The following is a 24,732-nucleotide window of genomic DNA, read 5'->3' as shown; positions in this document are numbered from 1 at the left end:
CGCGCACGCGGGGGCGCGCCGCCAACAGACACGCACTTCCGCAGCTGCGCCGCGCCTCCCACAATGCACCCCGCCGGCCCCTGCGCACTCTGACGCAATACGTGCGGTGGGGTCACGCGGCAGCGGCAGAGCCAATCAGCTGTGCTCTTTCCTGCCCCACCACGCCGCGGCGGGGGCGGAGCGTCACGCGACAGGAAGGAGCTAATAAGAGGACGCTTCTCGGCTCACGTGCTGCGACTGGGGCGCGCGCGATTGGCTGCTGGGCGCGCGGCTTCTGGGGGTGATGGCAAAGGCGCGAAATGCGGTTGCGGCGGGCGGCCCCTGAGGGCCATGAGCCGGGTCCTCGTCCGTTCCGTCCCGTCCCTGCGCCCGCGCTGCCGCCGCGTGAAGGTGAGGGGGGTTCTCTTTGTTTGCGACGGTCGCCGCGGGCCCTCCCCGCGCCGGTGGGTGCGTGCGGTCCCCGGGGCCCTTGGCGCGAGCCCCTCTGCTGTCCCCTCCGCGCCCTTTCCCGCCGAGAAACGCCCCTTTCCCCGCTGTTGGTGCGCCCTCGCTGAGTTTCCGCTGGGTGCTTCTGTGACCCTGCAGGGACTCGGCAGCGGGTGTCCGTCAGCGCTCGGCGCGGGAGCAGCGCTGCCCTCCGGCCTCGCCTCGGAAGTAGCAGCGAAGCGTTGGGTGCCGTCAGCAGGGTCTGGAGGAGCCGGGGGCATGGGATGCAGGAGACCGGAAACCAAGGGGATTGCTTTTTTTTTCCTTTTTTTTTTCTGTAGAGTACCTTTGGCTGTGAAGGATGGACTTCTCGGTGACGGCTGCCGGAGAGGTACAGAGCGTGCTTTCGGCCATGCAGAAGAACTTGGAGTGCCCAATATGGTATGCTAGGAGAATAACCAGAACTCTCTTTTAGCCTTTTGGTTTTCTCTTTATTTTCAAATGCTTTGTCAGTTCTATGGGTTATCAGAAAGCAAAAATAATTGTATTTTAAGGCTATGTATGTTGATGTTTCGTAAGGCTCGAGTGAGAAAGTGCTAGACAAAACCTATATTTTGCTCTTATGTTATAAAAAAATAAAATTTACTAGTACAACCTAAATGTTTTGGTCCTTGATTCAGTTAAGAAAAATGTAGCTGCTGGATTAGACTGTTTGTAAAGCAGCCTGGATCTTTACGCTTTGTCTCTAAAAGGTAAGTGAGGTCTGTAGTTTTTTAATGCAAACAAGTGCTGAAATGAAAAATTGTCAGGTGTGTCCTACTTCTCCTCCCCACCAAGATTTTTTAATTTTTTTTTTTTAAGTTCAGAAAGGTGGCTGTATTTCTGAATCTTACTTTGTTGCTCCTATTTTATATGTAACTTCTGTGTTCTTGTGTTCCTTCATTTTTCTTTTTGTAGCTTGGATGTGGTAAAAGAGCCAGTTTCAACAAAATGTGATCACATATTCTGTAGGTAAGTTTGAAAATTCATAATTGCAATGCTTAGTCAGTCTTTCTTACTCTCCACATATACTACTTCTCTTTAGTGCTAGTGATGTATACTGTGTTTTGATAACTTAATGTGTAGCTATATTAGGGGAAAAATTAATTCTGAATAAGAAATAACTGCAGTTTCACAGAAGTGTCAAAGGGGATTGATTAATTCATTGTAACACCAGAACAAGAATACAGGCATTCAACTTGATAACAAAGTTTTTCCACTGAATGCCATGGGGCAGTTTTAAAGAAAATAAAATCCCTTTTGTTCCCATTGTGATTATTGTTTTGTCCTAGGTTCTGCATGTTCAAACTCCTCAGCAAGAAGAAAAAAGGTGTCACCCAGTGTCCTCTGTGTAAGACTGAAGTTACCAAGAGGTAATAATGCATTTTTGCATTTTGAGGATGAGAAGTTTGAAATCTAAGACAAAGGTAATCATTATCTCAAAAGTGTCTTGGCAGAAGACTAAAATAAAGAAGAAAATGTGATTATTAAGTAGACTGTCACTTTGTAAAGGAGTAACGCTTTAGTGCTTTACATCAATATAAACTTTTTTCGAGGGATCGCAGGTGAAGACACCGTCCTCAGCAAACGTTTGTGCTATCAAGTATAGACTGTATTATTGTTCAGTTGTTACAACTGGATTGTCTGTGCTAAACCTACAGGAGGAAAAATATGATTTTTTCATTTTGTGATAGTTTTAATTCCCATAGTAATGATTGTTTTGGGGAATTGTGGTGTTATTCCTTAGCAACAATTCCTCATTGTCTCATCTTCGATTTCGGAGTTTTATTCCTTTTTTTGTTCAGCCTAAGTTCCAGGAGAACTGTTAATAGTTAACCCACACGTTTGTCTTAAAACAATTCATGTTGTGATGTTATTTCAGAAGTCTGAAAGAAAATTCCAGATTTAAGCAACTAATTGAAGGATTGTTGGAAGCTATCCATGCATTTGAGCTTGACACTGGAGTAAAGTGTAAGTGTTGTGAATGTATACCCCCACTTTTTAAAAAATTAGATTGTTGTTTATATTTTGGGAAACAAAATACTGTTGTGAGCAGGTGGTGGTTTGTGGGTTTTGGTTTGTGGTTTTCTTTTACTATATTGTGCTATAAAAAATATGTTTTCTTTTCAAATGTTTTTCAACTTGTTCAGTCATTCTAAAATCACTAGTGTTAAATCCTGTTCTTGTTAGATGATCCATATAAGCAAAATTGGTTGGAAAAATTAGTTGGCAAGATCAAGATTTTACTTAGTACTTGAAGAGTACTCATAAAGAACAACTAGACTAATAATTCAATCAGATTTTTCTTTGACAATTGTATTTTAGCTGTGTATGTGCTGGTTGCATTGGGTCTATGCAAGGCTGTTTGATTAATACATAATACCTGTCGTCATGCCCAGTGTAAGAAAATATGTTTGCTTTTTTCTCCTATTGATATTTTTCAGTTTTAAATCATCATCACTTTCCTAAAACATCCATAGAAGCCACTGCTGCTGAGCTCCCATGTAAAGAAAGTTCTGTCATCCAAAGTAAGGGCTTCAGAAACAGGAAAAAAAGTGCTAAAGAAAATGGACAAGAGAACTGCACCTTGGTATTTATTTGTTTCCCCCCAAATTATTTTTGTGCACTGTTTAGTGTTTTATTTGGAATGTGTGTACATGTATGTACATAAACGAACGGAATAAGAGATTTTGGGTTGCTTTCAGATCACTGCTTGACTTGAATATTATTCCAGACAAGGACAATAAGTTTATTTGTTTTCCTATGCTACTTTAAAAGGTTTTGCGTAAAAGGACCTGCGCCCCCTGCTGTAGTTGAAGTAATTACTACTTATTTTTTTGAAATAACCTACTGTTATAAATAACTGTTCCTTTGTGTTCTTCTGTCAGCAGGAAGCTAACGTGGATACACAGCTTACAGATACCAGGGTCAAAAGGTGTCCCCTGAGAAACAAACCCCAGGAATGTGACTCTGAAAAAGGGATTTATATAGAATTTGGTAAGGTCTGCTGTAGATCCCCACTAGTTGAGCTTATGTATAACGCTTGCAACGTAATGAAAGGTGATGAAGTTCACGGTCTTTATAAACACTAACTTCCCCAAAATGGGAACAAAGGGACAAATGATGAACAATTTAAAATTGGTAAATCAAAGGGGTTTTAACATAATTTATTACATTGTAGGAAATGACACCGCTGTAGTAAACCTTTAAGCCTCAGGGTACAAGATCCAAAGAAGAGAAGATGCTTACAGATGTGAAAAAAGTTATAGTTGTTATAACTAATGATAACTGCTGTTTTCTAAAAAATATTAAGCCTTGTCATCAGTCCTTGAGGCTCTAGTTAATAATCAGAGATAAGAATGAAACCTATTTGAGAAAAGAATATTTAATTTCTCTCTATTCTAGCTTTTCACAACTCCTTCTTTATCTGGTGCTGACTGCTGTGAGAAAGAAGATAGGTACTGTGACTGGTTTATTTTCTCCCTGTTTCTTTAAGGAAGAAATTGTTCCTTTTAACAGGCAGTGTTCAGTGCCTCCTTTTTCCGTATTGCTTCTGCGAAGATCAATCATAGAATCTGGGACAGATATTTGGATATTTTGCTCTGACTTCCAGTTCAAAATTCTAAATACTAGCAGCTGTTTCATGTAAAAATTTAGAAATTAGAAACTAACTTGTAGTAGCTCTCTGTTAAGCAGAATTTTACGCTGGAGCCATGTAGATATTTATACATAGAAATCATTGTATCTAGGTAAAATACTGCACAATTGGAATTGATTTAATCTGATAAAAGTTGAAGACATTTACCTCTGGAAAGCGTGAATGCTTTTGTGATAATAAACACTGAATCTGGCAAGTCATCTTCCTCTGAATCATTTCAACCAGAGTAACAGCTGATTTGGTTTTAGGTTCCGATTCATCTGAAGAGATTTTTAAACAGGCCAGCAATACTGGGTAAGTAAAGGTGATTAAGGTATTAATATTTTCTAAAGACAATAGTTTGCTATTCTCATTCCTGTCTTTTAGTTTCTTAGCATAGGACTCAATTTTTCAAGCTAACAAGTGATTTTCAACTTCGGGTGCATCAGGGTAGAATGGGTAGCTGACTCCCATGAGTTTGTTGTATAATAGGCTTTAAGGCTGCTTTCTAAATGTTTTATTGCTTACACAGACAGTAGATCTTCAAGAGAAAAGCATGTACTATGCTCTAGAAAGTTAATGTCAAATTCAGGAATGTGGGAGGGGATCTTTTAAAGAAATGGCCTGAAACTCAAGGGATCTAGATGGGGCGAGTGTCAGTCGTGCAGCCTGACTTCTCCAAAAACAATGTCAGAGAGCAAAAAGGGAAAATCAAGTATCGTCTTCTATTATGTCTATTGTGGTTTTCTCTGTAATGAAAGTAGATTTCCCTTCCCAACAGGTTAGAAAACAAAGCAACACTTCAGGTTTCATCTCAAGAAAAGCTGGAAGAACTTCAGAGTGCTGAGAAGGGGAATGAGTATTCTTGCAATACACAGCCTGGCAAGCTGAGTGCTAAAGAAGTAATTCTACCGAATGACGGAGGTATGTCTCTTATTTTAGTGACAAAAATGATTAAGCTTGAAGGAAAGACCACAACTTAACATTTTGATTTCACGTGATTAAATGTATATATTTGCAGTCCTGTATATTATTTCTGCCTAAAGCTAGTGTCAGTATAATACAAGACTGTACCTGTAGACTAAATACTTAAAATGTGAATATTCTGTGCACAGGAACAGAAGGGGAAAAAGTAACTTCATCAAAGTGCAAAACTTATGTTCTACGTAAGCCATATTATCCCTTATAATACAAGTTGAAAGCACTGTCTGGTAATTCGTGTAAGAAGCTGGGTGAACATGTCATCTGTAATTTGATCTTTCTCCCTTTCTGTAGAGGGATATTTGTGCAGTGTAACGTTCTGGTTTTTGGGGGGAAAAAAGTATCCATTAGGCTTATCATTGTTTTTGTGCTTGTAAAATAGGGCTTAATAATTTATAATACTTATAAATCTCCAGGTGAAAGTGATTTCTCAAAGGAAGGCTTGAGCAAGAAAAGCACTTGGAGCATCACTGAATATGCCAAACCTGGCCAAGTGGATATGAGCAAATACCAGAGTTCTCCTTTAAATGTTCTTGCTGTGGACCTGCTCACAGAGCATTGTGACAGAACAGGGGATGGCAGTCCCTCAAGCAATGGGGACATGTCTGTCTTTAAGCACACAGAAGAAATGGATGCAGAGCGAACTCAGTGCAGTAGTAAAAGCAAAGAGTTTGACTTAAAAGATAGCTCAGAGAGCAGGTTGGATAAAAGCAAGGAAATAGATATTGTTGAACAAAACGTGGAAGCTGTTGAAATGTATGAACCTGGGAACGATTCTGTCCATGAAAAAGAACTTCCCCTGGAGAAACTGTGTCAGCCAGAGACACTTCACTCTGTTACCATGAATCCAGTCTCTAGGAAGAGACTGAAGCGAAGCATTCAGAAAGTTAATGAATGGTTTTCAAAACGCAATGAGATTCTGTCTTCCAGTTCTTCCCAGGATGATTCTGCTGGAGCATCTGATGTTTCAGGTGAAGGAGATACGTGTTTATCAGATAAAGATTCCTGTGTTTCAGGAAAGACTGACCCTATGGTAGATTCTATGGAAATGGCAGTGGTTGAAGGAAACAAGAGACAGTCAAAACAAACAGTAGACAGCATCAAAGAAAAAATATTTGGGAAAACATACAAGAGAGAGAGAAAGTCAAATCCCCCTGTTACCTTGAGAGACGTTTTACCTGCTACAAAAAAGGAATATGTGACTGCTGATGAGAAGTGCTTGATTGATTCCAGCAAAGGCGGACTAAAACGAAAAAGGAAGACTGCCTGTGTCCTGCAACCTGAGGATTTCATTCAGAAAAAAGATGTAGAAGAGGCAGGTGGGTGCCCTCAGAGTGTTAACTGGTGCCTTGAAGATGCTGAAAGGAAAAGGTGTGATGAAAGTCCTGCTGCTAGTGAGAGTCTCCTCGCTGAGAACAGAGAGGATAATGCACAAGTGGAACTTGAGGAAGGAGGAGGATCCATGTGGAAAAAAGCTACTGAAAAGGTGACTGGCAAGCACTGTGATGGGGAGTTTGAACTGAATAACTCTCATCAGAAAAGCACTAAAAAAAGAAGTTCTGCAGCAAAAAGATGCAGACATTCTAGAACCAAGTGTGCTCTACAGTTAGTAGTGGATAGAAACTCAGTTTCACCTGATCCCGCTGAGCCTCAGATTGAAAGCTATCCAAGCAGCGAAGAACCAAGAAATGCTGATTCTGAGCAAAGACAAGTCAGGCGAAGCCGGAGGCTTCAGTTACTTTCTGAAGAAATGACAAAAGAGACAGGAAAAGGAGTAGTAATTACGAGAGCAAGAAAGCGTGACAGCGATCATGAAGGGTCTTTCTTTGGAGTCCAAAGAAATGTGTTAGTTCACACTTCTGAATGCAGGAACCTGTGTGAGCCCCAGGGTTCGCCGAGTTACAAGCCACTCGCTAATCTGAAGGGTGGTGATCTGGAAGCAAATGAAATACAGATTAGTCTAAAGAATTCATCTGACACTGCAGAAACTGGGAAAAGTCTCTTCAATCCTACATCTTCATGTCAGCGTTCAAATTGTAGTTCTTTCGCACCTGATGCAGGTTCTCAAGAAGGTGAAATACTCGGTAGCTGTTTCCTCCTGCAGTCTCCTTCAGGGACTGTTGTGCAAACTGCTTCCCGCCCAGCTGGAGAGAGCCCTGAATCAGGTACTGCTTTTCCCCAGGATAGCACACATGATAGACAAAATGTTCCAGGGGACTTTGGAACTGAAGAGTTGCCAACGGCTAAAAATGTTTTGGAATTGACCAAGGAAGCTGAAGATAGTGAATTAGACACACAGATTCTGCGAAATATATTTAGGCATTCAAAACGCCAATCATTTAGCCTCTATCCTACTGCCACGAAGGCCTGTGCAGTAGAAGATGCCACTTCTGAAACTTTAAAGATACCATGTAGTGATCAGGTAGAAAATAAGCATAACAAATATTTAGAAACAGAAAACTTGCTGAAAAAGTTTTCAAGTGAAAAAGAAAAGAAAACTGTTGAAAGCTTGAGTAGGGTTTGTGAGAAGGAGGAGCTTAGGAGGTATGAATCTGCTTGTGTTAGTCCTGTGACTTGTGTTGTTAGCAGCACCGAGTGCGTGCACACAGGGGAACACCAGGAAGATGTTTCACAGGTTGCAAATCAAGGGAATCTGACACCAATAAGAATTGGTACTGCTAGGACTGAGGGCAAAAACAGATCACAAAAAGGAGCGCGGGGAGACGAAGAGACAGTGTTAACTGACGTACGGGTAGAAAGCGAGTTGGGACATAATCCAATCAAAAGTAATAGAAGCCAAAGTGATCAGAGTGATACAGAGGAGCACGTTTTCAAAAGAACTGATTTAAACACAGTTGATGAAATATGCTTCAGTTCAGAAAACAATCAAGCAGGAAAGGCCAAAGAAGTTGACAGCGAAGGACCAATACTACGTTTTCAGTCCAGATCAATGATTTCTCCTGCAGCTTGTCAGCAAAGGCCCGCTGAATTCAGCAGTGAAGTCACTGGGGAAAAAAGTAGCAAAAGAGAAAGAAAACAAGTAAAGGGGAATGAGGAGCAAGCAACACAAACTGCTAGTACAGGGGTGCCCGAGTGTTTAGTTACAGAGGCTCTAGAGGAACCTCTGAAAGGGAACAGTGATTTTACAGGTTTGTCTGAAACCCCTGATGGCTTACTGTGCTCTGAGGATGATATTAAAGAGAACAACAGCTTTTCTGAAACTGACAGGAGAGAGAGATCTGCTGTGTTTGTAAAGAGAAGTGACGACGATGCCCTGGTCAAAAAACCACACTATAGAAATGTTAGTTCTAAGCCAAGAGGTGTTCAAAGATCTCGAAGAAGAGCGCAGAAATTGCAATCTTCAGATGAAGAATCTAGCGAGGATGAAGATTTACCATGTTTTCAAACTTTAATATTTGGCAAATCAGTAAGCACACCTTTGCAGATCAATAAACAAGGGACATCTGTGGTAGAGTCTTCAGTAAGTCCTGTCACGTCGCCTCACAATGAAAGTCATAATGACAATAATATGCAGGAAGTGCCTGAAGCTGCTCTAAGCAGTGGGTGTGTTTCACCAAGCCAGGAGTCAGAATGTTCTGTCAACTTATTTTCTTCCCAGTCCAATGTGTCTGAAGAATCAGTTGATGGAGCACAAGAGCTGAAAAAACCTCTAATACAAGTTCATACCCCCAAACAAGTGACCAATGTGAATGAGAGTAAAGAAACTTCTCGAAGTTGTGATGGAGGGCTGAAGAGAAGCAAAACTAACTTCAAAGATGACTGCCAAGAAGACCCACATGTGGGAGCCAACCTAGGTACAAACCACGATTTTTCTCTCTGCAGCTGTGTGTGTAATGTCATTGCGCTTAGGCTTTTGGTGTCTGCATGGGAACTTGGTTCTCTGTTTGTGGTGCTTGCTCTTTCAAAGGAATGCATCGGCCCTAAACAATCAAACAAAAAACCCTCAGTGGTTTATTTCCTGAAAATTAATTTCTCCCAGTATTCTGTGTTCAGAGCAAAGCTGAGCAAACTGGGCAGTAGAGGCCGGACTGTGTCTGATGGACATTAATTCTTGAGTGAAATGCCAGCTTTCTTACTGCAATGTGATACGTGCATCTGTTAGCAAAATCTCATAAAGCTGTTTCCCAGGTTTGGGAAATGTTTATTTAAATTGGCTGTAGAATTCTGTAGTGCTTATTTTGACCTCTTTATGGCTTTCATAAATATTAAGGACTGTCTCATCACTATTGGAACACTTCGAGTTCTATTTACTTTGCCATGTGTGACATGGTATTCTTCAAAATGTTCTGTGCTTCTAACTTCAGTGTTTTCAAAACTTGTCACTTTATTATAGTTGACAGTTGGCTAAAAGGTCTGTGTGGTAAGAGATTATGGATAATGTTTGTTGGTTTGGTTTTTTTCTTTAACTAACTCAGCTTTTCTTCCACCTTCAAGGTGAAGCATCTGGCTATGATAGTGAAACCAGTAATGTAGAAGATTCATGTGGACCGTTCTCTCAGGGTGAAATCCTTACTACACAGGTACGTGAGTATGCACTGAATTCTAAAAGTAGTTTGCATTCTAGCTTATAAGCAATTACATGAAAGCTGTGAAGTCAGTGTAGTGAGAAACCGCTTTCATCATAGTTCTTTGTGTCGCTAGATTACTTCCAAGAGCATAATTAATGAAGAATTGTAGAACTGCTTCTATGACATTATTTGTCCAACTTTGCCTCCCATGGAAACATTACATTCTAATGGCCGGAACTCATTTCCTAGTATTGATTACAGTGCTTAATTGTGGGAGATGCTAGTTAATGAATCTCCACACTTGACCAATGCTGGAAACCTCAGCTTCTTGTTTTTAAAACCTTCCTTGATAGGCATTTATAGTGATTGGTGGTAAGGATTGGATTTGCTACGTTATGATATTTAGAAGCACGGAGAATTGCCTTATAAGGGTAAAGATTAAATCAAATCATTCCATATTAGAATATTATAGATCTAAGACCTAGCAGGCAGTGTCCAATTAAAGGTGTGTCTAGTGCAATATGTTTTCTCTACTATTAATTTCCTGGCTACTGCTTAATGGCCTGACATTATGTATTTGAGTGATTAGTGGGGGGGCTTCCGGTTGTTTGGGGGCTTTTGGTGTGTGTTTTGGGTTTTGTCTTGTTTGGTGGGTGGGGTTTTTCTTGTCCTCTGTAACTTCAAGATAGGTCTTATGCCAAATCTCTCTTCAGCATTAACGGCCCTATGGGTTTTCATGTACGTCAAAGACGACTGAATGTCATTTCTGTGCTTTATGGGTGGTTCTGCTTACTGCATCAGTGCAGAACGCGGTCAGCTGGCAGGACATTGCTCCCTGGCGTAGCTTCGTTGGCAGAGGTTCTGGGTTGAATGGAATCATGGCAGCATGGCTTGGTGGGGAGTATTTTATTTGTTGTGTGGTGGCAGTTTTCTGTTTGGTTGGGATTTTTTTTATTGCTTTAGTAACAAGGAAGTTCCACATGGTGCCAGTGCTAGAGCTACAAATGTAGTACTCAGTGCCGCGGAAAGGGCTTTATCCTGTGTGGTGAAGGTTCTGGTTTTTAAAAGGATCCTTGGAAGCCCTGAGCCCTTCTTATGAAGGTGTAAATGGCATGTTTTTAATAGAGGGTATTTTTGAGAGAGAAAGTAAGGATGAATAGGATGAAATATTTTTTTCCTTTTAAACAGTCTTTGGGGCTTTTAGTAATGGTGGGAAGTACGGAAGCTCAATACTTGATGATCAGTATTAAATTTTAAATTAAGTGGCTAATGCAAACTAATGCATTTTTGGAGCAAAATGACTTTTAAAGAAATGTGTGCAGAAGTTCTTTTTTTTTTCTGGTGATTAAACTCTGGTGTTTGTAAAAGAAATTAATCTTACTTTTTAAAACTGGCTTTGCTAATGTTGACATAATTGTGTATCCTTTCAGCAGAAGAATGCTATGCAAAGTAACCTAAAAAAACTTCAGCAAGAAATGGCTGCACTTGAAGCAGTGCTAAAGCAGCACGGAAGTCAGGAATTTCTACCTATCCATAGGAAACTGCCACATTCCAGTAGTGAAGGAACACTTGGAATGGAACAAATGAGACAAGAAAGAGGTAAATAGCAATAAAAACCTTTCTCAGCTTTCTTACAAAGACTAGTGTGACTATTACTACTTCTTTTTTTTTTCCCTCTACTACAAATTACAGTGTTTATTTACAATTGATACAATAGCAGAATTTTACCGAAATTCAGCTGTTCAGTGAGACATACATGTTTTATTTATAACTTAGGTACTATGCCTAGTCTAAAAAAAGCTCCAGTTACAGTTCCGTGTGAGATTACATGGTGTAGTTGTAGTGAGTAGCCTCGTGGCGTGGCAGTACCTCACCTCGCTGTTCTGGCAGCTCTAGTTGTGCTCGTTTTCTGTTGCTGGAATGGGTGAGGGACTGCGAGCATGGCTGAACACCCTTTGGGACTTGGCGTCTGTTGCTGTGGCAGAAACTGTACTTTATCATATTGAGGAAGGAGATGGGAAGGAGGTGAGGTGTCCCCTGGCTGCCAGCAGCAACACCCCGTGCACGGGGGCTGATGGGTGGGAGAGGACGGTGCCCGCAGTGGGGTGTAAAATGAGCACGTTTTGTAGATTTAATATGTGAAATAAAATGTGGTTGTTAGCCGTGCTTCAAACGGCTTAGTGTTTTGTGTAGGTTTCTGTTTTGGGACACTTCCCTCTCTAAAGTGTATCTGGATTCAGATGCTTGACTTCTTACCTGAAGAAACAACTAAGAACAGTTGCTTTTATTTCACTTGTTTAAGAATTGTTTTTCTTTTTTAAAGGGGCAGAGTCAACCTCTGAAGGAAACTTTGAGAATCGTCAATGCAGAAGTTCAAAGGGATTTTCATCCAATGTTATGGCAAGTGATTGTCTCGACAGTAAAATCAAAGAGTTAGAAAAAGAAAGGTAAATGTTTTTGGTTTTGGGGTTTTTTTTTAACTTTTATTTCTAATCTTGTATTTGAAAAAAAAAAAAAAAAAAAGAAAAAAGACCTCCCTAAAAATCTTGAAATAAATGCCTCTCAGGTTTTGAGCAATGACAATAGCTTAGCTGTTTCTATATGGTTCTGATATTTAGAAGAGTAAAAAAAGGTATTAAAACCAATTTCCCTCTCTCAAGGTCTCCAGAATTGTTGCTTCCATCTTCTAAATCCAGTTCATTAAAGAGACCAGATTCGGAGAAAGGTTTTCAGAGTGACAAAGTTCTGAAGAGCAAAGCTCCTTCCGAAAAGACAAAACCTGTGCAGGAAGCAATGCAAGAATATAGTCAGTGTCAGCTTGAAGCAGGTAATGTTTAAGAGGGATGCAACACAGTTTTATTTCTGCTCTTTTCCTGCTTTTTTCATATTTTCACGTATCGGCAAAATACAACTTTTTCTTGTAAATTAAGAGTTTTAATTTATATATTCCTGATCAATTTAAAAAGATGTTACTTGTTTGGCTGGTTTTGTTTGGTAGCCCATCATGACTGGGCTGGATAGCATTTTGACAGCAATGGCAGTTATTATCTGTCTCACGTATAAATTGGTACTTCTTGGCAGATACGCTACCAACAGTTTCACAGGTGTTCTAGTGTCTCAGCTATGGATCAGGAAAAAGTAATGATAGAGGCAAAGGTGGAGTAATAAACAAATAAGGAGAGGAAGTGACTGCAGCATTTAAACTTAAAAGCCTTCCACCGTGACCGCAAGAATTATGAAATTGTTTCAAAGGGTAATTTCTCTTTTCCTTCAGAAAATGCAGATGAGCAGAAATTTGGGACCAGGCTAAACAGTGCATCTGTCTTATCAAATCTCTCTGGAAATGTGACCAGGAGTCCAAATAACTCTCCCTCCTCTGTAAGGCTGCTTAACCCTCCAACTGCGGCAGCAGTGAATCGTTCTGTTGCAGCTCAGAATGCTGAGAAAAGCTGCGCTCGGGAATGTACATCGAAGAGAAATGTTTGTTTTCCGATATCTGTTCCGCACAATGCGGCTGGGAAAGAAAATGCTACAAGTCCAGTTGTGACTAACAGGAAAGAAATGTCAATTGTGGCATCGGGTTTGAACCAAAGTGAACATGTGAGTATATTTCAGAAGTTTTAGAGATCACTTGTTAATTGTTCCTGATTACCACTATAGTCCTCAGCATGGATCAAAGTATAATGGAACTAATCCTACAGAAATTGCAGATTAGTAATACAGCAACCCAAGTCAAACTTTTTCACTCCTAACAATACTAAGAATTTTGCCTGTAAAAAGCACTATTAAGCTTAGTGAAGTTTTGAGCTTTTTAAATTACTGCCTACTGTCTGGGGGAAAAAACACATTATTCCAAAGAGGACTTTATTTCTAGAAAACCTTGGAGGGGAGGGGACTGGTTGGTTGGTTCCCTTAATGTTCTCAGATGCTGCTGCTTTACCCAAGTTCTAGTCCATAGTGAGCATTTCTGTAATTAATCTATTCAGAATTGCTAATAAACCTGTTTCTATAATCCATTTCTAGGAGGATATGGCTTTTGGGTTATAAATTGCTGACCAAGAGCTCTTTAGCCTATTGAATAGTGCCAAAATTACTGACTTTTAAGGAAATGTGCATCCTGTGCCAACACAAATTTAACCATTACTTTAAAGTAACTATCTTATTACATTATACTCCTGTAAACTGGAGTTGTTGTGTTTTAATGTGTTTTACTAGCTATTAATTTTCTTAACTACTTTTCAGTTGGTGGTCCAGAAGTTTGCGAGAAAAACTCACAGCACTTTATCTAATCACATTACTGAGGAAACAACCCATGTCATAATGAAAACAGGTTTGTTGGGAGCTTTGTGAACAAATCCTGTGCTTACACACCATATAGATCTTCACCTCTAGGCTGACCAGTAAGCAGACAGTTCAGCAATAAATTTGATTAAGTTTGAAGAGAAGGTATGAATTGTGTTCTTCACTATCATATTTTTTTTTGTTTAAACTTGGGAATATTTATTATTCTATTTCACAGAATTAGAGTGAGGGTATGTTTAGAGGACATTAGAATTTCTGAATCTTTCTATAAATGGTCTTGATATTTTGCTGCTGCACTTGGCAAAAAACTTTTGCTTTTAGGTACAAATAACCTGAGCTGTGTTTTTTTTTCATTAATGGCATAACTGAGAGAGATATTATTCTTGTTCGCTCTGCAGATAAGGAGCTCGTGTGTGAACGGACACTGAAGTACTTTCTGGGTATTGCAGGAAGAAAATGGGTAGTTAGTTATCAGTGTAAGTATAACTTGTTTTGGGCCTAAGTGGTCTCTGCCTTTTTACCACAAACGTAGTCCTCGCTTGTTCCAGGGGAAAAAAAAAAAGGATCTCTTCATGTCTTGGTATCTGATGTTTTGCAGAGTTTCTTCTAAATACTTTTAAATAAACAATATTATTTTATAAACCCAAACAAACAGCAGCATCAAGCTTCTTTCTTTTCTGAATACTTCCCTGCTTTCAAATAACCACATTGGATTTCTCCCCACCCTGACCAAAGTCTTTCCTCCCTCTTAATTTAAGTATTTGAGACACATACATCAGTTAGTGCAAAAAGTTTAAGGTTTTTCAGGCATCATACACTGTTCAGTTTCCCGTAGTACAAATACCTTCAGTTTAATATAGCAATGGAGTCAGAGTATTGGCAGTGGAAGAATAATTTTGCTGGATAAAATGACTTGTCCTGTTCTACTCTTTTTATTTAGGGGTAATTCAGTCTTTTAAGGAAGGAAGGATACTGGATGAGGTAGGTCTTTTATCTTCAGAGTGAAATGTCAAATGTGTAAGCAATGTTGTTACATTGAGAGACCTATTAGTAGCCTCAGATATTCTCTGACCACTTAATAGACAGAGATTTGGCTCTGGAAACTGGGATTCTAGTTTTACCAAATGCTAGGACCAAAAGCCACGAGTCATGTGTAGTCTATAGACTACATATAGTAGTCTGTAGACTATATGTAGTCATTGTTATTGAAGACATAATGGGTACCTATTGTTTTTTGGAACAGGTTATAGGCATGGTTTTTTATAAGTGTTCCTACTAATATTGATATATTACAGCATAGAGGAAACTATCTATTGTTTGCTTAAGGAAATAATGTTGGAACTTATCTCTATATATAGTTTTGTTTTGTTTTTTAAACTTTAGAATAGCGAACTACTGAAAACTCATTCCAGCATTTACTACCTTTCCTAGTAGAAATGGCTTATTTGAGATGACTCCGATTTAGGTGGATTTTTGTGTTCCTGGGTAGTATTTGGAATTTCATTCTCTAGTAGAGATTTTTGGACAATGTCATATTAGTGACACAGCATGGATTTCATACATCTAATAAGCGGAAATGCCCACTTTTTCGTATGAAATCCATATGCCTCTTTGCCAAGCCAACGGTGAAGAAGAAAAATCTTGGCCCCAACAAGGCCCCAGGAAAGGGGGGTGACAAACCCTCCTGTGCTGGGGTGACACGAGGAAGCTGCTACAGCATTGACTGGGAATGCTGGAACATGGGACAGCTGTTAACATTATCATATGCTCTCACATTGCTTTAAGCATGAAGAAGAGCCTCCAATTATAATGAAAACCAAATTTTTTTCAAGTAAACCGAAAATATGCAGGTGTTCTTGTAGCAGGTTAGACCGCATGGAATTTTTGGAGAATCTTTGAGAGGGTGTTGGAGATGTGGGAGTTTGAGACGTAGGCCTGAAATTATCAAATGCAGCACTATTTTATTAATCTATATAAAAAGTGAATGCATTGAAATAAAATAGATGTTGAAGATCTAGAGCTTATGTATTGATAATTAATTTCTATCAAATGAGACTCTACTGGTAAGTTAATTATAGTCTTGGAGCATGCCCCTTCTTTTATGCAGTTTGCTAGACTATATAGTTTGACTATAACTTTGTTTCTTTAAAAATTGTCTGATGCTGCAGGGGTTTCATTACTGCTCCTCACTGTTTTTCTTGAAAAGCCTTTCAATTAATTTTCGGCAGACATTTAATTGTAGGATTTCCAGTTCTGAAATCTAACAACTTCTTCCTGTTGTGATGCAGAACTCTGACCAGGAGAGTGTTCTCAGTCTCTAACTTGTGATTGCTTGTTTGTGCTGTGTTCCAGGAGAACTTCGAAGTTCAAGGAGATGTAATCAATGGGAGAAACCACCAAGGTCCTAAGAGGGCTAGGCAGTCTCTGACTGAAAAGGTATGAGTATGTCAGGGATGAAAATCTTGTCCTGCTGGGACCGTTTCAGGTATTATGGCTGTGCTAGCTGGATATCTGGATTTAATTCTTCCCATTTCTCTGTGCAACTCCATATTCAGAGCAGCAAATTAAGCGTTTTTATACATGAAAGGTGAGCTCTGCCAGCAGCAGAGCAGATACGCTCGCTATGCTTAGAGTGAATGTTATCTTTTTTTATACCATCAGGATGGGATAATGTAGGGCTGGGGGTTTTTGCTAATATTCTTTTGTTTTGTAGGTTACAAAGAGCTTCAGATACACTTTGTGAAACAGTGATAGCTTGATAACCAGTCCTAGAAGTGCAGTGAGACCAGTGTCCTTAAAGATACCATATGTACTCTGTTAACGTGTTCCTTGTTTTTCAGATCTTTAAAGGCTTTGAGATCTGTTGCTATGGGCCTTTCACTGATATGACTACAGGTGTGTCATTTTAGCGGAATTAAATGAACTCTTAGCATAGAAAATATTTTGAGGGAGCTTGTGTGTATTCACCAGTTCTACATTTGGCCTCTTCTAGGATACTCTTGTACCTCTTTTACTCTGAAACTTTCAGAATACCTACATGAGGTATAATGTAGGTAAAGAATTTTATCTGGTTCTATCTTCAGAGAGAACAGGAACTGTTCTGGCAATTTTGCTCTATGTCAAAACAGGCCTTTTATCTAGTTTATCTCAGATTCTCTACCCATGAAGGAAAAGTATTAATATCTTGCTGTCTGGTAGTTGCTTTAGGTGCTATTGAACACTTGTATTTGAGCATTTTTTCTTCTGTCTTAGTAAACAGTTCCCAAGTATCATTTTTCCAGCAGTTGGCACATCCTCAGTGTAATTTCCTCTCTCTAGCAGATGATGTTAAAAATGAAACGCACAACAAAGAAGTTTATACACAAAGAAAAAGCTGGGCAGAATACCTTCTTTTTGCTAGTTTAAAATTGAATAAAGTATAGTAGAAGTTTTGAAAATTTAAGCTAGAATTTTTCTACTTAAAATATTTGTACCTCTCGTTCCATTTTCATGTCTTATTCAGCAGGTACTTTCTGATTTGTCCAACATAACTTTATTTTTGACTGGGTGAAATATCCTCACATCTCTTGACATTTACAGTAATTACTTCAGAGGATGCAGTGCTTTCACCTGCTGCAGTGATCATCTATTACAGCTCTTACACTTGAGAGACTTATTTATCTTCTTCACTATCAATTCAGCAAATTGGTGGGAATTAAATACTTTGGCTACTATTTTAATGAGAGATAACACAGTTCTAACTTCTGATTTTTAATTTTAATTTCATGTCTTAACTCCTTATGATAAGAGGAAATAAATTGTTAGTAGTGACTTTCTCTTAAGTTTTGGGTATGTGGTGTTTTGCTTTTTCAGGGCTTTGTGTTGTGTTTTGATTAGCCCTGACCAGAGTGTGAGCGAGTGGCTGTTCCTCAGCAGGCTAGAAAGTGAAAGGACTTACTCTCTCCTAAGGTTTCCATTTCATTCAAATAGTTTGTATCGTGGAACAAACACACGAGGGCTTAGGGAACAGTATCAGTTTCAATGTGATATAAAACATTTAAGTAATACATTGTTTATCTGATTTCTTCAGAACATCTGGAATGGATGGTGGAGCTTTGTGGTGCCTCTGTGGTGAAGCAGCTTCATCTCTTCACACACACAGCGGTGAGTGCTAACGAGCGTTGCACTTCACGTGGTGAACGGTCTGGAGCTACACATCACGTTGAAGGATTTCCTGGCCTTTACGGGCTTGTCAGAGGTTGATGCAGACAAGTGTGTTAGAACTGTGTGCTCAGTAACAATGCCAAACTGCAGGGCAGCAGTTCTGCTCTTGGTGCTGGCCGCTCTGGATGAGAAGACAGGCTGACTTGCCTGCAAAGCTGTCAGAGTGCTCTGTGTGGGCCAGACAGCTGATCTCTCCTGAAATCTGCACTGAGCCTCACTTTCCAGTGCAAAAAGCCTTTAGCGCCTTAGCTTGGTCACAGCATTCCTGAAGAGAAATCAGAGAAAAATCTTAGAAACAGATGTCTTTGTCCCTCTACTACTGCTTACAAGTCCTCCCTGAAGTGACGCACCGAAGCAGAGTTAGCCCAGTGACTGCTCTCTGCAGGTAGGTGTGAGAGTGATTTAATGACAAACAGATAACTAGCATTTTCATCTTCTTATCTTGAAATCCTAGAATTCTACTGCTGTCGTGGTTGTTCAGCCAGATGCTTGGATGGAAAACACAAATTATAATAGAGGTAAAACAACACACAGTCATGAACTGTTTTATAATACACACTGAGTGTCTTTATCATCTCAGTCGTTTCAATAGTTAAATATCAGAGAGGTTTGTAGAGGAGTTGAAATAAAATCCAACTACATCTGGAGATGGAGGTATGTCTTGGAAGAAAAATCTGGAAGGACAAGTGTATTATCTGAAGAATCAGCGGTAGAGTCTTAAATGGTAGTCTGGCAGGCAAATCCTATTCTTGGCTCAGTTGCCCTGCATATCATCAGCTTTACAGAAACTTTTCTGATTGCAGATAGTTTCTAAAAGGTGGGGAAGCATGCCTTTGGAGGACCAGTAAGATCTAGGAGAAAAGCCTCAAATGGGACAAGAATATCTGGCTACAAGGTGTTGACTGTTACAGCTTTGCCTTCCGCCCCCCCCCTTTCAATGTGCTCCAGAGAAACCATGAGACTTTGAAAGTGCAAGTGTTCCAGACTAAACTTTTAAGTGAAATAGTGGGAGTTATGGGATGGATGAGAGCTAGTTAGGCTGTAGTGGAATTCAACAAAGAAATGGAACAGGAGGATGATGTAAAAACAACAGCTGTTTCCATGGCACTGGGAAAATGAGAAGATAAAGGAAAAGACCCTGAAATCATGAAGAACAGTCTGGGAGCACTTCAGTAATTTTCTGTTGCTTCTCTTAATGAGATTCATTGCTTGTCACATACTTGTGTGCGTGAGCAGACAGGAACTGAGGCTCTGTCACCGAGGTCCTAAATTAGAAGATATCAAGGACTCTTTGCTTTTAGTGTTTATTCTGTGGGGTTCATAACTTCCTGCCTGACCATTTGCCAAAGAGCTATTCTTTTAGGAGCAGCAATATTATCTGCATTGTTAAAAGGAATAGTAGTGCCACATTCCTGGTTTTAGACTCTTGTTTTTTATCAAGGCCTTCAAAATGTCAGAGATAAAGCAAATAGCTTTAGAAAGACATCAGTAAGCTCACCTTAAGCTTGCTTTGAGTCATTGATAACAGTTTTATCGTTTGTGTCTTTGTCTTGCAGCAATCCAGCGAAAGAACAACGTTGCCATGGTGACTCGAGAGTGGGTGTTGGACAGTGTTGCCTGCTACCAGTGCCAGGAGCTGGAAGCTTACCTTGTGTCCTGAGGGTCAGCTGCGCTTCTCTTTCCACTGCTCAGAAAGTCTCATCAGTGCTGAGAGTTTGGTAATTATTTTAAGGAGTGAGAATTAAGTCACTCATGCAGAGATTATGTGCATGTGGTGTTCTTGTTCAGGGTAAAATAACTACTTTTTTTTAACAATAAAGTTACTTAAACAGCATTACCATATGAAGACAGAATTACCCACTGTTCTTTGAAAATTAACATTTCTAATTTCAAAATAGTCCTTTAAATTAATGTCAAATTTTAAAAGTTAGAAAATGTAGAACAGCCTCCTCAAAGAAATGGTGATGTATTATTTACCATTGCAGCCAGTTCCTGTTTATATACTTGAGGACATTTTGGGGACAGTCATTTAAAAGAGTAATATTTGGCTCAGGGCTTGAATTAAAATGTACTTGTGCTCCCAAGTAACCTCCACATTTTCATTTTGCATAAATACATACCCTGGATAAGGGTGTATACCAATACGATGGAATATTATTTTGTAATTACTAATGCATCAGCCTGGTTAGTCTCAGGCCATGGATGTAGTTGTGTTAAACTATATGAACAGCTCTCCTGTTGTATACAAAAGTGCCAACTCGCCCTAACCAGGAAAATCACCCACAAGTGCAGCCCCTGGAAAGCCAACACTTGATTCTCAACTTAAACCAGTCCTTAAAAGCACCAGCCTATAACAGTGTTTTTTGGGTCTTGTTTCTGAGAAGCATTCATGGCACCTATGAAGAGGCAATAAACAGATGCACTTTAGTATCCCAGTGACCTGTAATAAGCCGTAGAAGAATCTGCTTCCTAATAGTCCCTGTCTGCAAAATGAGACTGCAAAGAAAAGAAATTGTTTTTTATGGAAGAAAATATGTTGCTTGTTTCTGGTGCCAAGCAATTCAACTTCATAAATAATTTTGTACTTTCAGAGCAGAAAGAGAACCTGTTCTCATAAAGCTGTTGTTTAAAAAAAAAAAAGCAGCTAAGTTCAGAGGATTGTTTGGTGCGCAGATGCTGCTAGGTTGTCTTGGAAAGTTATAAAAAGTGTGTTTATAAATATTGGAATGCTCAAAGGAAATAAAATTATTTTGGCAAGCATTTTACTTAATTGTTTAGCTCTTCTTACGTGAATCAGTCACTCATTCTCTGCATTGAGGTCTGTATGAAAAAAAAAAATACCTGAAGTCCATCCTCTTGCAATGGGGAGAGTGGAGACTTAGTGGAGGAGGTCAAAAATGTAAATTAGAATTTCGGAGCTGGAATCAGAATTGTAATTTCCATCAACCTGAGAAGCGAATGTGTTATCAAGCATCTTGCAGTTGCCAAGTGGAGGCAGCTGGTCTAACTGGGATTGCTACTGGTAGCGTAAGTGCTGGAAGCACTTGCTTAATTGACGTACGTTACTGTTTTCTTTTATGTGACAATATTTCATAACTATTGAGACTGTTCAACACAGCCTCACCTTCAGACTGATGTCTCTTGCCTCTAGAGCCCATGTTGGTTGGGGGGTGGGTGGGTATTTTTTATTTTTTTTTTTAAACCTACATTTCGGAAGATAGCTGGAGGGGGCGGGTAAATGCTGCCTGTTAGATGCAAGTAAGAGGCCCAGCATCTGTTTTGCATCTGCCACTGAGAAATTGTCCCTCAGATCTTGGTACAAAGCTTGCCCTTTCTAGCAGGTAAGGATCTCGCTCTGGCTAATTGTCTGGAGGAACGGCACTGCTGACACTGCCCTTCCCTGGAGGTGACCAGGCTGGATCTGCAGAAACTCCCTTTTTCATTTAGTATCATCTGTGGACTTCTGTAGTAACCTGCATCTCATTTAAGATTTGAGGGAAATGAAACAGTTTGAATAAATAGCCAGAGAAAGGAAGGCTGTGCTTCCAGAGGGAGGCAGTCTGAGGGGAGCAGAGGTGGCTCTGTCATGGAATCCATGCTGACTTCCCCGGTCTGAGCTCTGGCTTCAGTAATAGAGCCCCAGCTCTTGGAGCTTCACAGCCACTGCATGGGTCGGAAATGCCATTTTATACATGAGGATCAAGCTGCATTTCCTCCCTGTTCACTCATACATGAGAGCCGCTTGTTTTATGACACTTCCCAGGGTAGGAAGCCTCTGAGGTGAATGCATGTTTGAGAGGTGACTAGGCCATGCTGTGCCTTCTGCAGTAATTACCTGAGGGTAATGAGTAGCAGAATCAAACATCATTAGAGAGCTAGTGAAGGGGGCTGCGTGCACACCATCCTCGATCAGCAGCACGTGCCTTTCATCCTACTCACTGCAGCGAGGGAAGAAGCAAAGGGGAGGCTGGCGCTTGCTGCAGGTCTGCCTGAGGCTTTGCCATCAGGGAAGTACTATATTTGTAATTAAAACTGCTCTGCTTTTGTAACTTAACAGGAGCTTTTCTCAATGCAGCAGGGTCAACTTGGAAGAAAGCAGAGCTCTGCTGTTCGGGGAGCCCCTGCACTCTCTGGCTGCAGGAGGGACCCTGGGGCGCAGCTTTCACCCCTCTCTCTGGTCCCTGCCTTCTCCACGTTGTTCTGGCCGTGCTCTCTGAATTGGTAGGAGCCTGATGCTTTACTGTACGGAAGTTTTCAAAGCTACGTGAGGGGTTGGGGCAATCGAATTCTTTCCTTCCCCTTTTCTCAAGGCTGTTAAATGCTAACTAACTCCTAATGCAAAGGAGAGGAATTTACTCCTCTTGGGGAACAAAGTGCATCCTGTGCAATGAGAGCTGACCTTGCTCTGGGGCAGTAGCAGCCTGGCTTTTCTGGCAGCCCTGCACTGCTGTTGTTGCAGCCCGTCCCTTTTTCCCCGTGAGGGGTGGCTGGGAATCCTTAGCATCTGGTTCTGGGTGGTACCTTTTGCCTGACGCCCGGCTGTGCCACACACGGCCTCTGTTGTTCTTTAGGTCACCAAGCCCTCAGCTGTGTAGCGCAGGAGTCGCAGCCGCAGCACCATTCAGGGTCATTGAGAGCATCGATGTGTCGGGGTCATCGTCGTGTCCCTGCAGCGCCCGGGGCAGGCACAGCCCAGAGCCTCGTGCCCCCAGAGCTGCTCTGGGGCTCCTGCCTTTTCACCAGCCATCCTGAGGTGGATTTCTGCTGGGCTGCCTTGTCTCACCAGAGAAACTGTTAACAAGCCATGGGGGGGCAGAAGCTGTCCAGGGCTTATTTTCTAACATATGGGAATGGATTCCTGGTTAAAATTCATGTATGTTAATTAGGTATAGCTTTGTCTTGCATCCTTATCAGCCATGCTGATGCGGCGGTCAGCAGAGAGCAAGCAGCCTGGTACCAATTCAGACTGTCCTTTACATTTGCTGCTAGGCAGCAGGGAGTTATGCATTGACAGAGCCCACTCGGCTTACACTAATGTTGGATTAAATTTGTAATTGCTGTTTGCTTCATAGCTACTGCAGCGGCTGCAGACTGAAGCAACGGGGAGAGGTTTGTGGACTGTAGGGTGTAATTAGTCATCAAAGTGAAAATATTACTCAATAGTTAAAAGCCCTTTGCATTTGGCAATACTGAATTTTGATGTAGAATTCTATTGCTTCTCAAAGGGAGTTTCTGGTCCTTAAGAAAACAAAACAGCAGACTTTCTCCCGGGACACGGTGCAGCACATGTGTATCTAAAATACTCGTGCAGTGTCTCTGATGCCTTTCTCCTTGCTTTACCAGACACTTCCCGCATAAGGGGTGAGACTGAACCATATTGTCACTCCTCTTGGTCCCTCCTTGGTCCAGTTCCCAGGACTCTTTAAAGTGCAAGAGTCTGGGGCCACCACAGCTGCTGCTGATACTGGAAATACCTGCATGGCATGTTGAAGACTGAAATGCTGGAAGAGTCCACATGCTAGAAATTCCAACTGGGTTTATTTCGCCTGAAGAAGGCAAAGCAGTAGGGGCTGGGGTATAATTGAGAATCCCCTTTATTACAGCTGCCAAATTATGTCAGTTTTTACTACAACCTGAACGTGCAGGATGGTGCCAGCACACTGCCTTTTCCACCTCTGGCTCTGCATCCTGATTTGCAGACTCCCCTACCCTGGGTGATTGGTGCTGGTGGTGCCTGGGACACCCTTTATGTTCCTGACAGGTTATGGATGGCAGCTTCTGCTCGAGAAAGAGGTGAAGTGGGGCTTGCTGCCTGTGCTATAATGTGGAGATTTTAAATGCATCTACTAGCAGAGCCCTGTAGTTGTGCATTTTAAGTGAACTTCTTTGAGGCTTGCTCTAAAAGAGTATTAGTGGCAAATCCATTTAACATGTAGGAGGCGAAGGAAGGAGAGGGCAGCTGGGATTCCCACCGCAGGCTCTGCTCTGAGGGGGCTGTACAGAATCTCCCTCATTCCTTCCTACTCGGGGTTTTGGAGGGGGGCAGCTCTTCAGCCTGTGCTCCCCACCTTGCCCCTTCACTTTGTCATTATTGTTTGGAAAGGGACTGTATTGCAAAAGTGCATCTCATCTTTAATTTATTGGAACTCCAGCTTGTCTCCTCCTTCCCCAAAGGGGCTGTAGCTCCCCGCACACGGGACCGGTGGCAGAGGTTGGGGTGTTGGTGTGGCTGCCAGAGGGAAGGCTGGGCTCCAGGGGGGCTGCAGCATTGTCTGGCCAGGGCCGTTCTCTGCACAGCCCCACAGATTCAGGAGACCTCACTGGTTTATAGAGTGCCTGAGCCTTTTCCCCACTGGGGCTGGTGCACGCTGGCTCACGGACCACGGGCTCTGCCCAGGCAACAAGGGTCAGTCCTGCAGCAACCACATGGAATGGTGGATCTCCATTAGATATGACTGATCCTCTTCTCTCTTTCTGCTTGAGGCTAGATATCGGTGCCCCTACTTTGAGTTCTTTCTGGTCCTAGGTAAACCAGGAGCATCTTTGTGTAGAGGCTGGAGGCATCCCAGCCTGAGACAGGGACCAACTGCTCCTTCCCCGTGAAAGGAGTCTGAC

The 24,732-nt window shown here is 41.2% G+C and overlaps 1 protein-coding gene across 1 annotated transcript; it reads left to right on the top strand.

Moving 5' to 3' along the window:
* The first annotated feature begins 239 nt into the window (after positions 1 to 239).
* BRCA1 (BRCA1 DNA repair associated) lies at positions 240 to 20,881 on the top strand. Its single transcript, XM_074162774.1, has 23 exons — positions 240 to 390; positions 768 to 867; positions 1,384 to 1,437; positions 1,758 to 1,838; positions 2,348 to 2,436; positions 2,910 to 3,055; positions 3,354 to 3,462; positions 4,372 to 4,417; positions 4,884 to 5,026; positions 5,500 to 8,898; positions 9,539 to 9,624; positions 11,043 to 11,211; positions 11,936 to 12,059; positions 12,273 to 12,439; positions 12,887 to 13,212; positions 13,855 to 13,942; positions 14,313 to 14,390; positions 14,855 to 14,895; positions 16,267 to 16,350; positions 16,755 to 16,809; positions 17,984 to 18,057; positions 18,572 to 18,635; positions 19,674 to 20,881. Exons 2-23 carry the CDS (start codon positions 788 to 790, stop codon positions 19,775 to 19,777), a joined length of 5,607 nt encoding a protein of 1,868 aa, XP_074018875.1. The 5' UTR covers positions 240 to 390; positions 768 to 787; the 3' UTR covers positions 19,778 to 20,881.
* Positions 20,882 to 24,732: the final 3,851 nt, after the last annotated feature.

Source organism: Numenius arquata, chromosome 23, assembly GCF_964106895.1.
Source record: "Numenius arquata chromosome 23, bNumArq3.hap1.1, whole genome shotgun sequence".
Lineage (NCBI taxonomy): Eukaryota > Metazoa > Chordata > Aves > Charadriiformes > Scolopacidae > Numenius > Numenius arquata.
The sequence above is the reverse complement of the archived record's forward strand: the minus strand, read 5'-3'. Positions and strand labels throughout refer to the sequence as shown.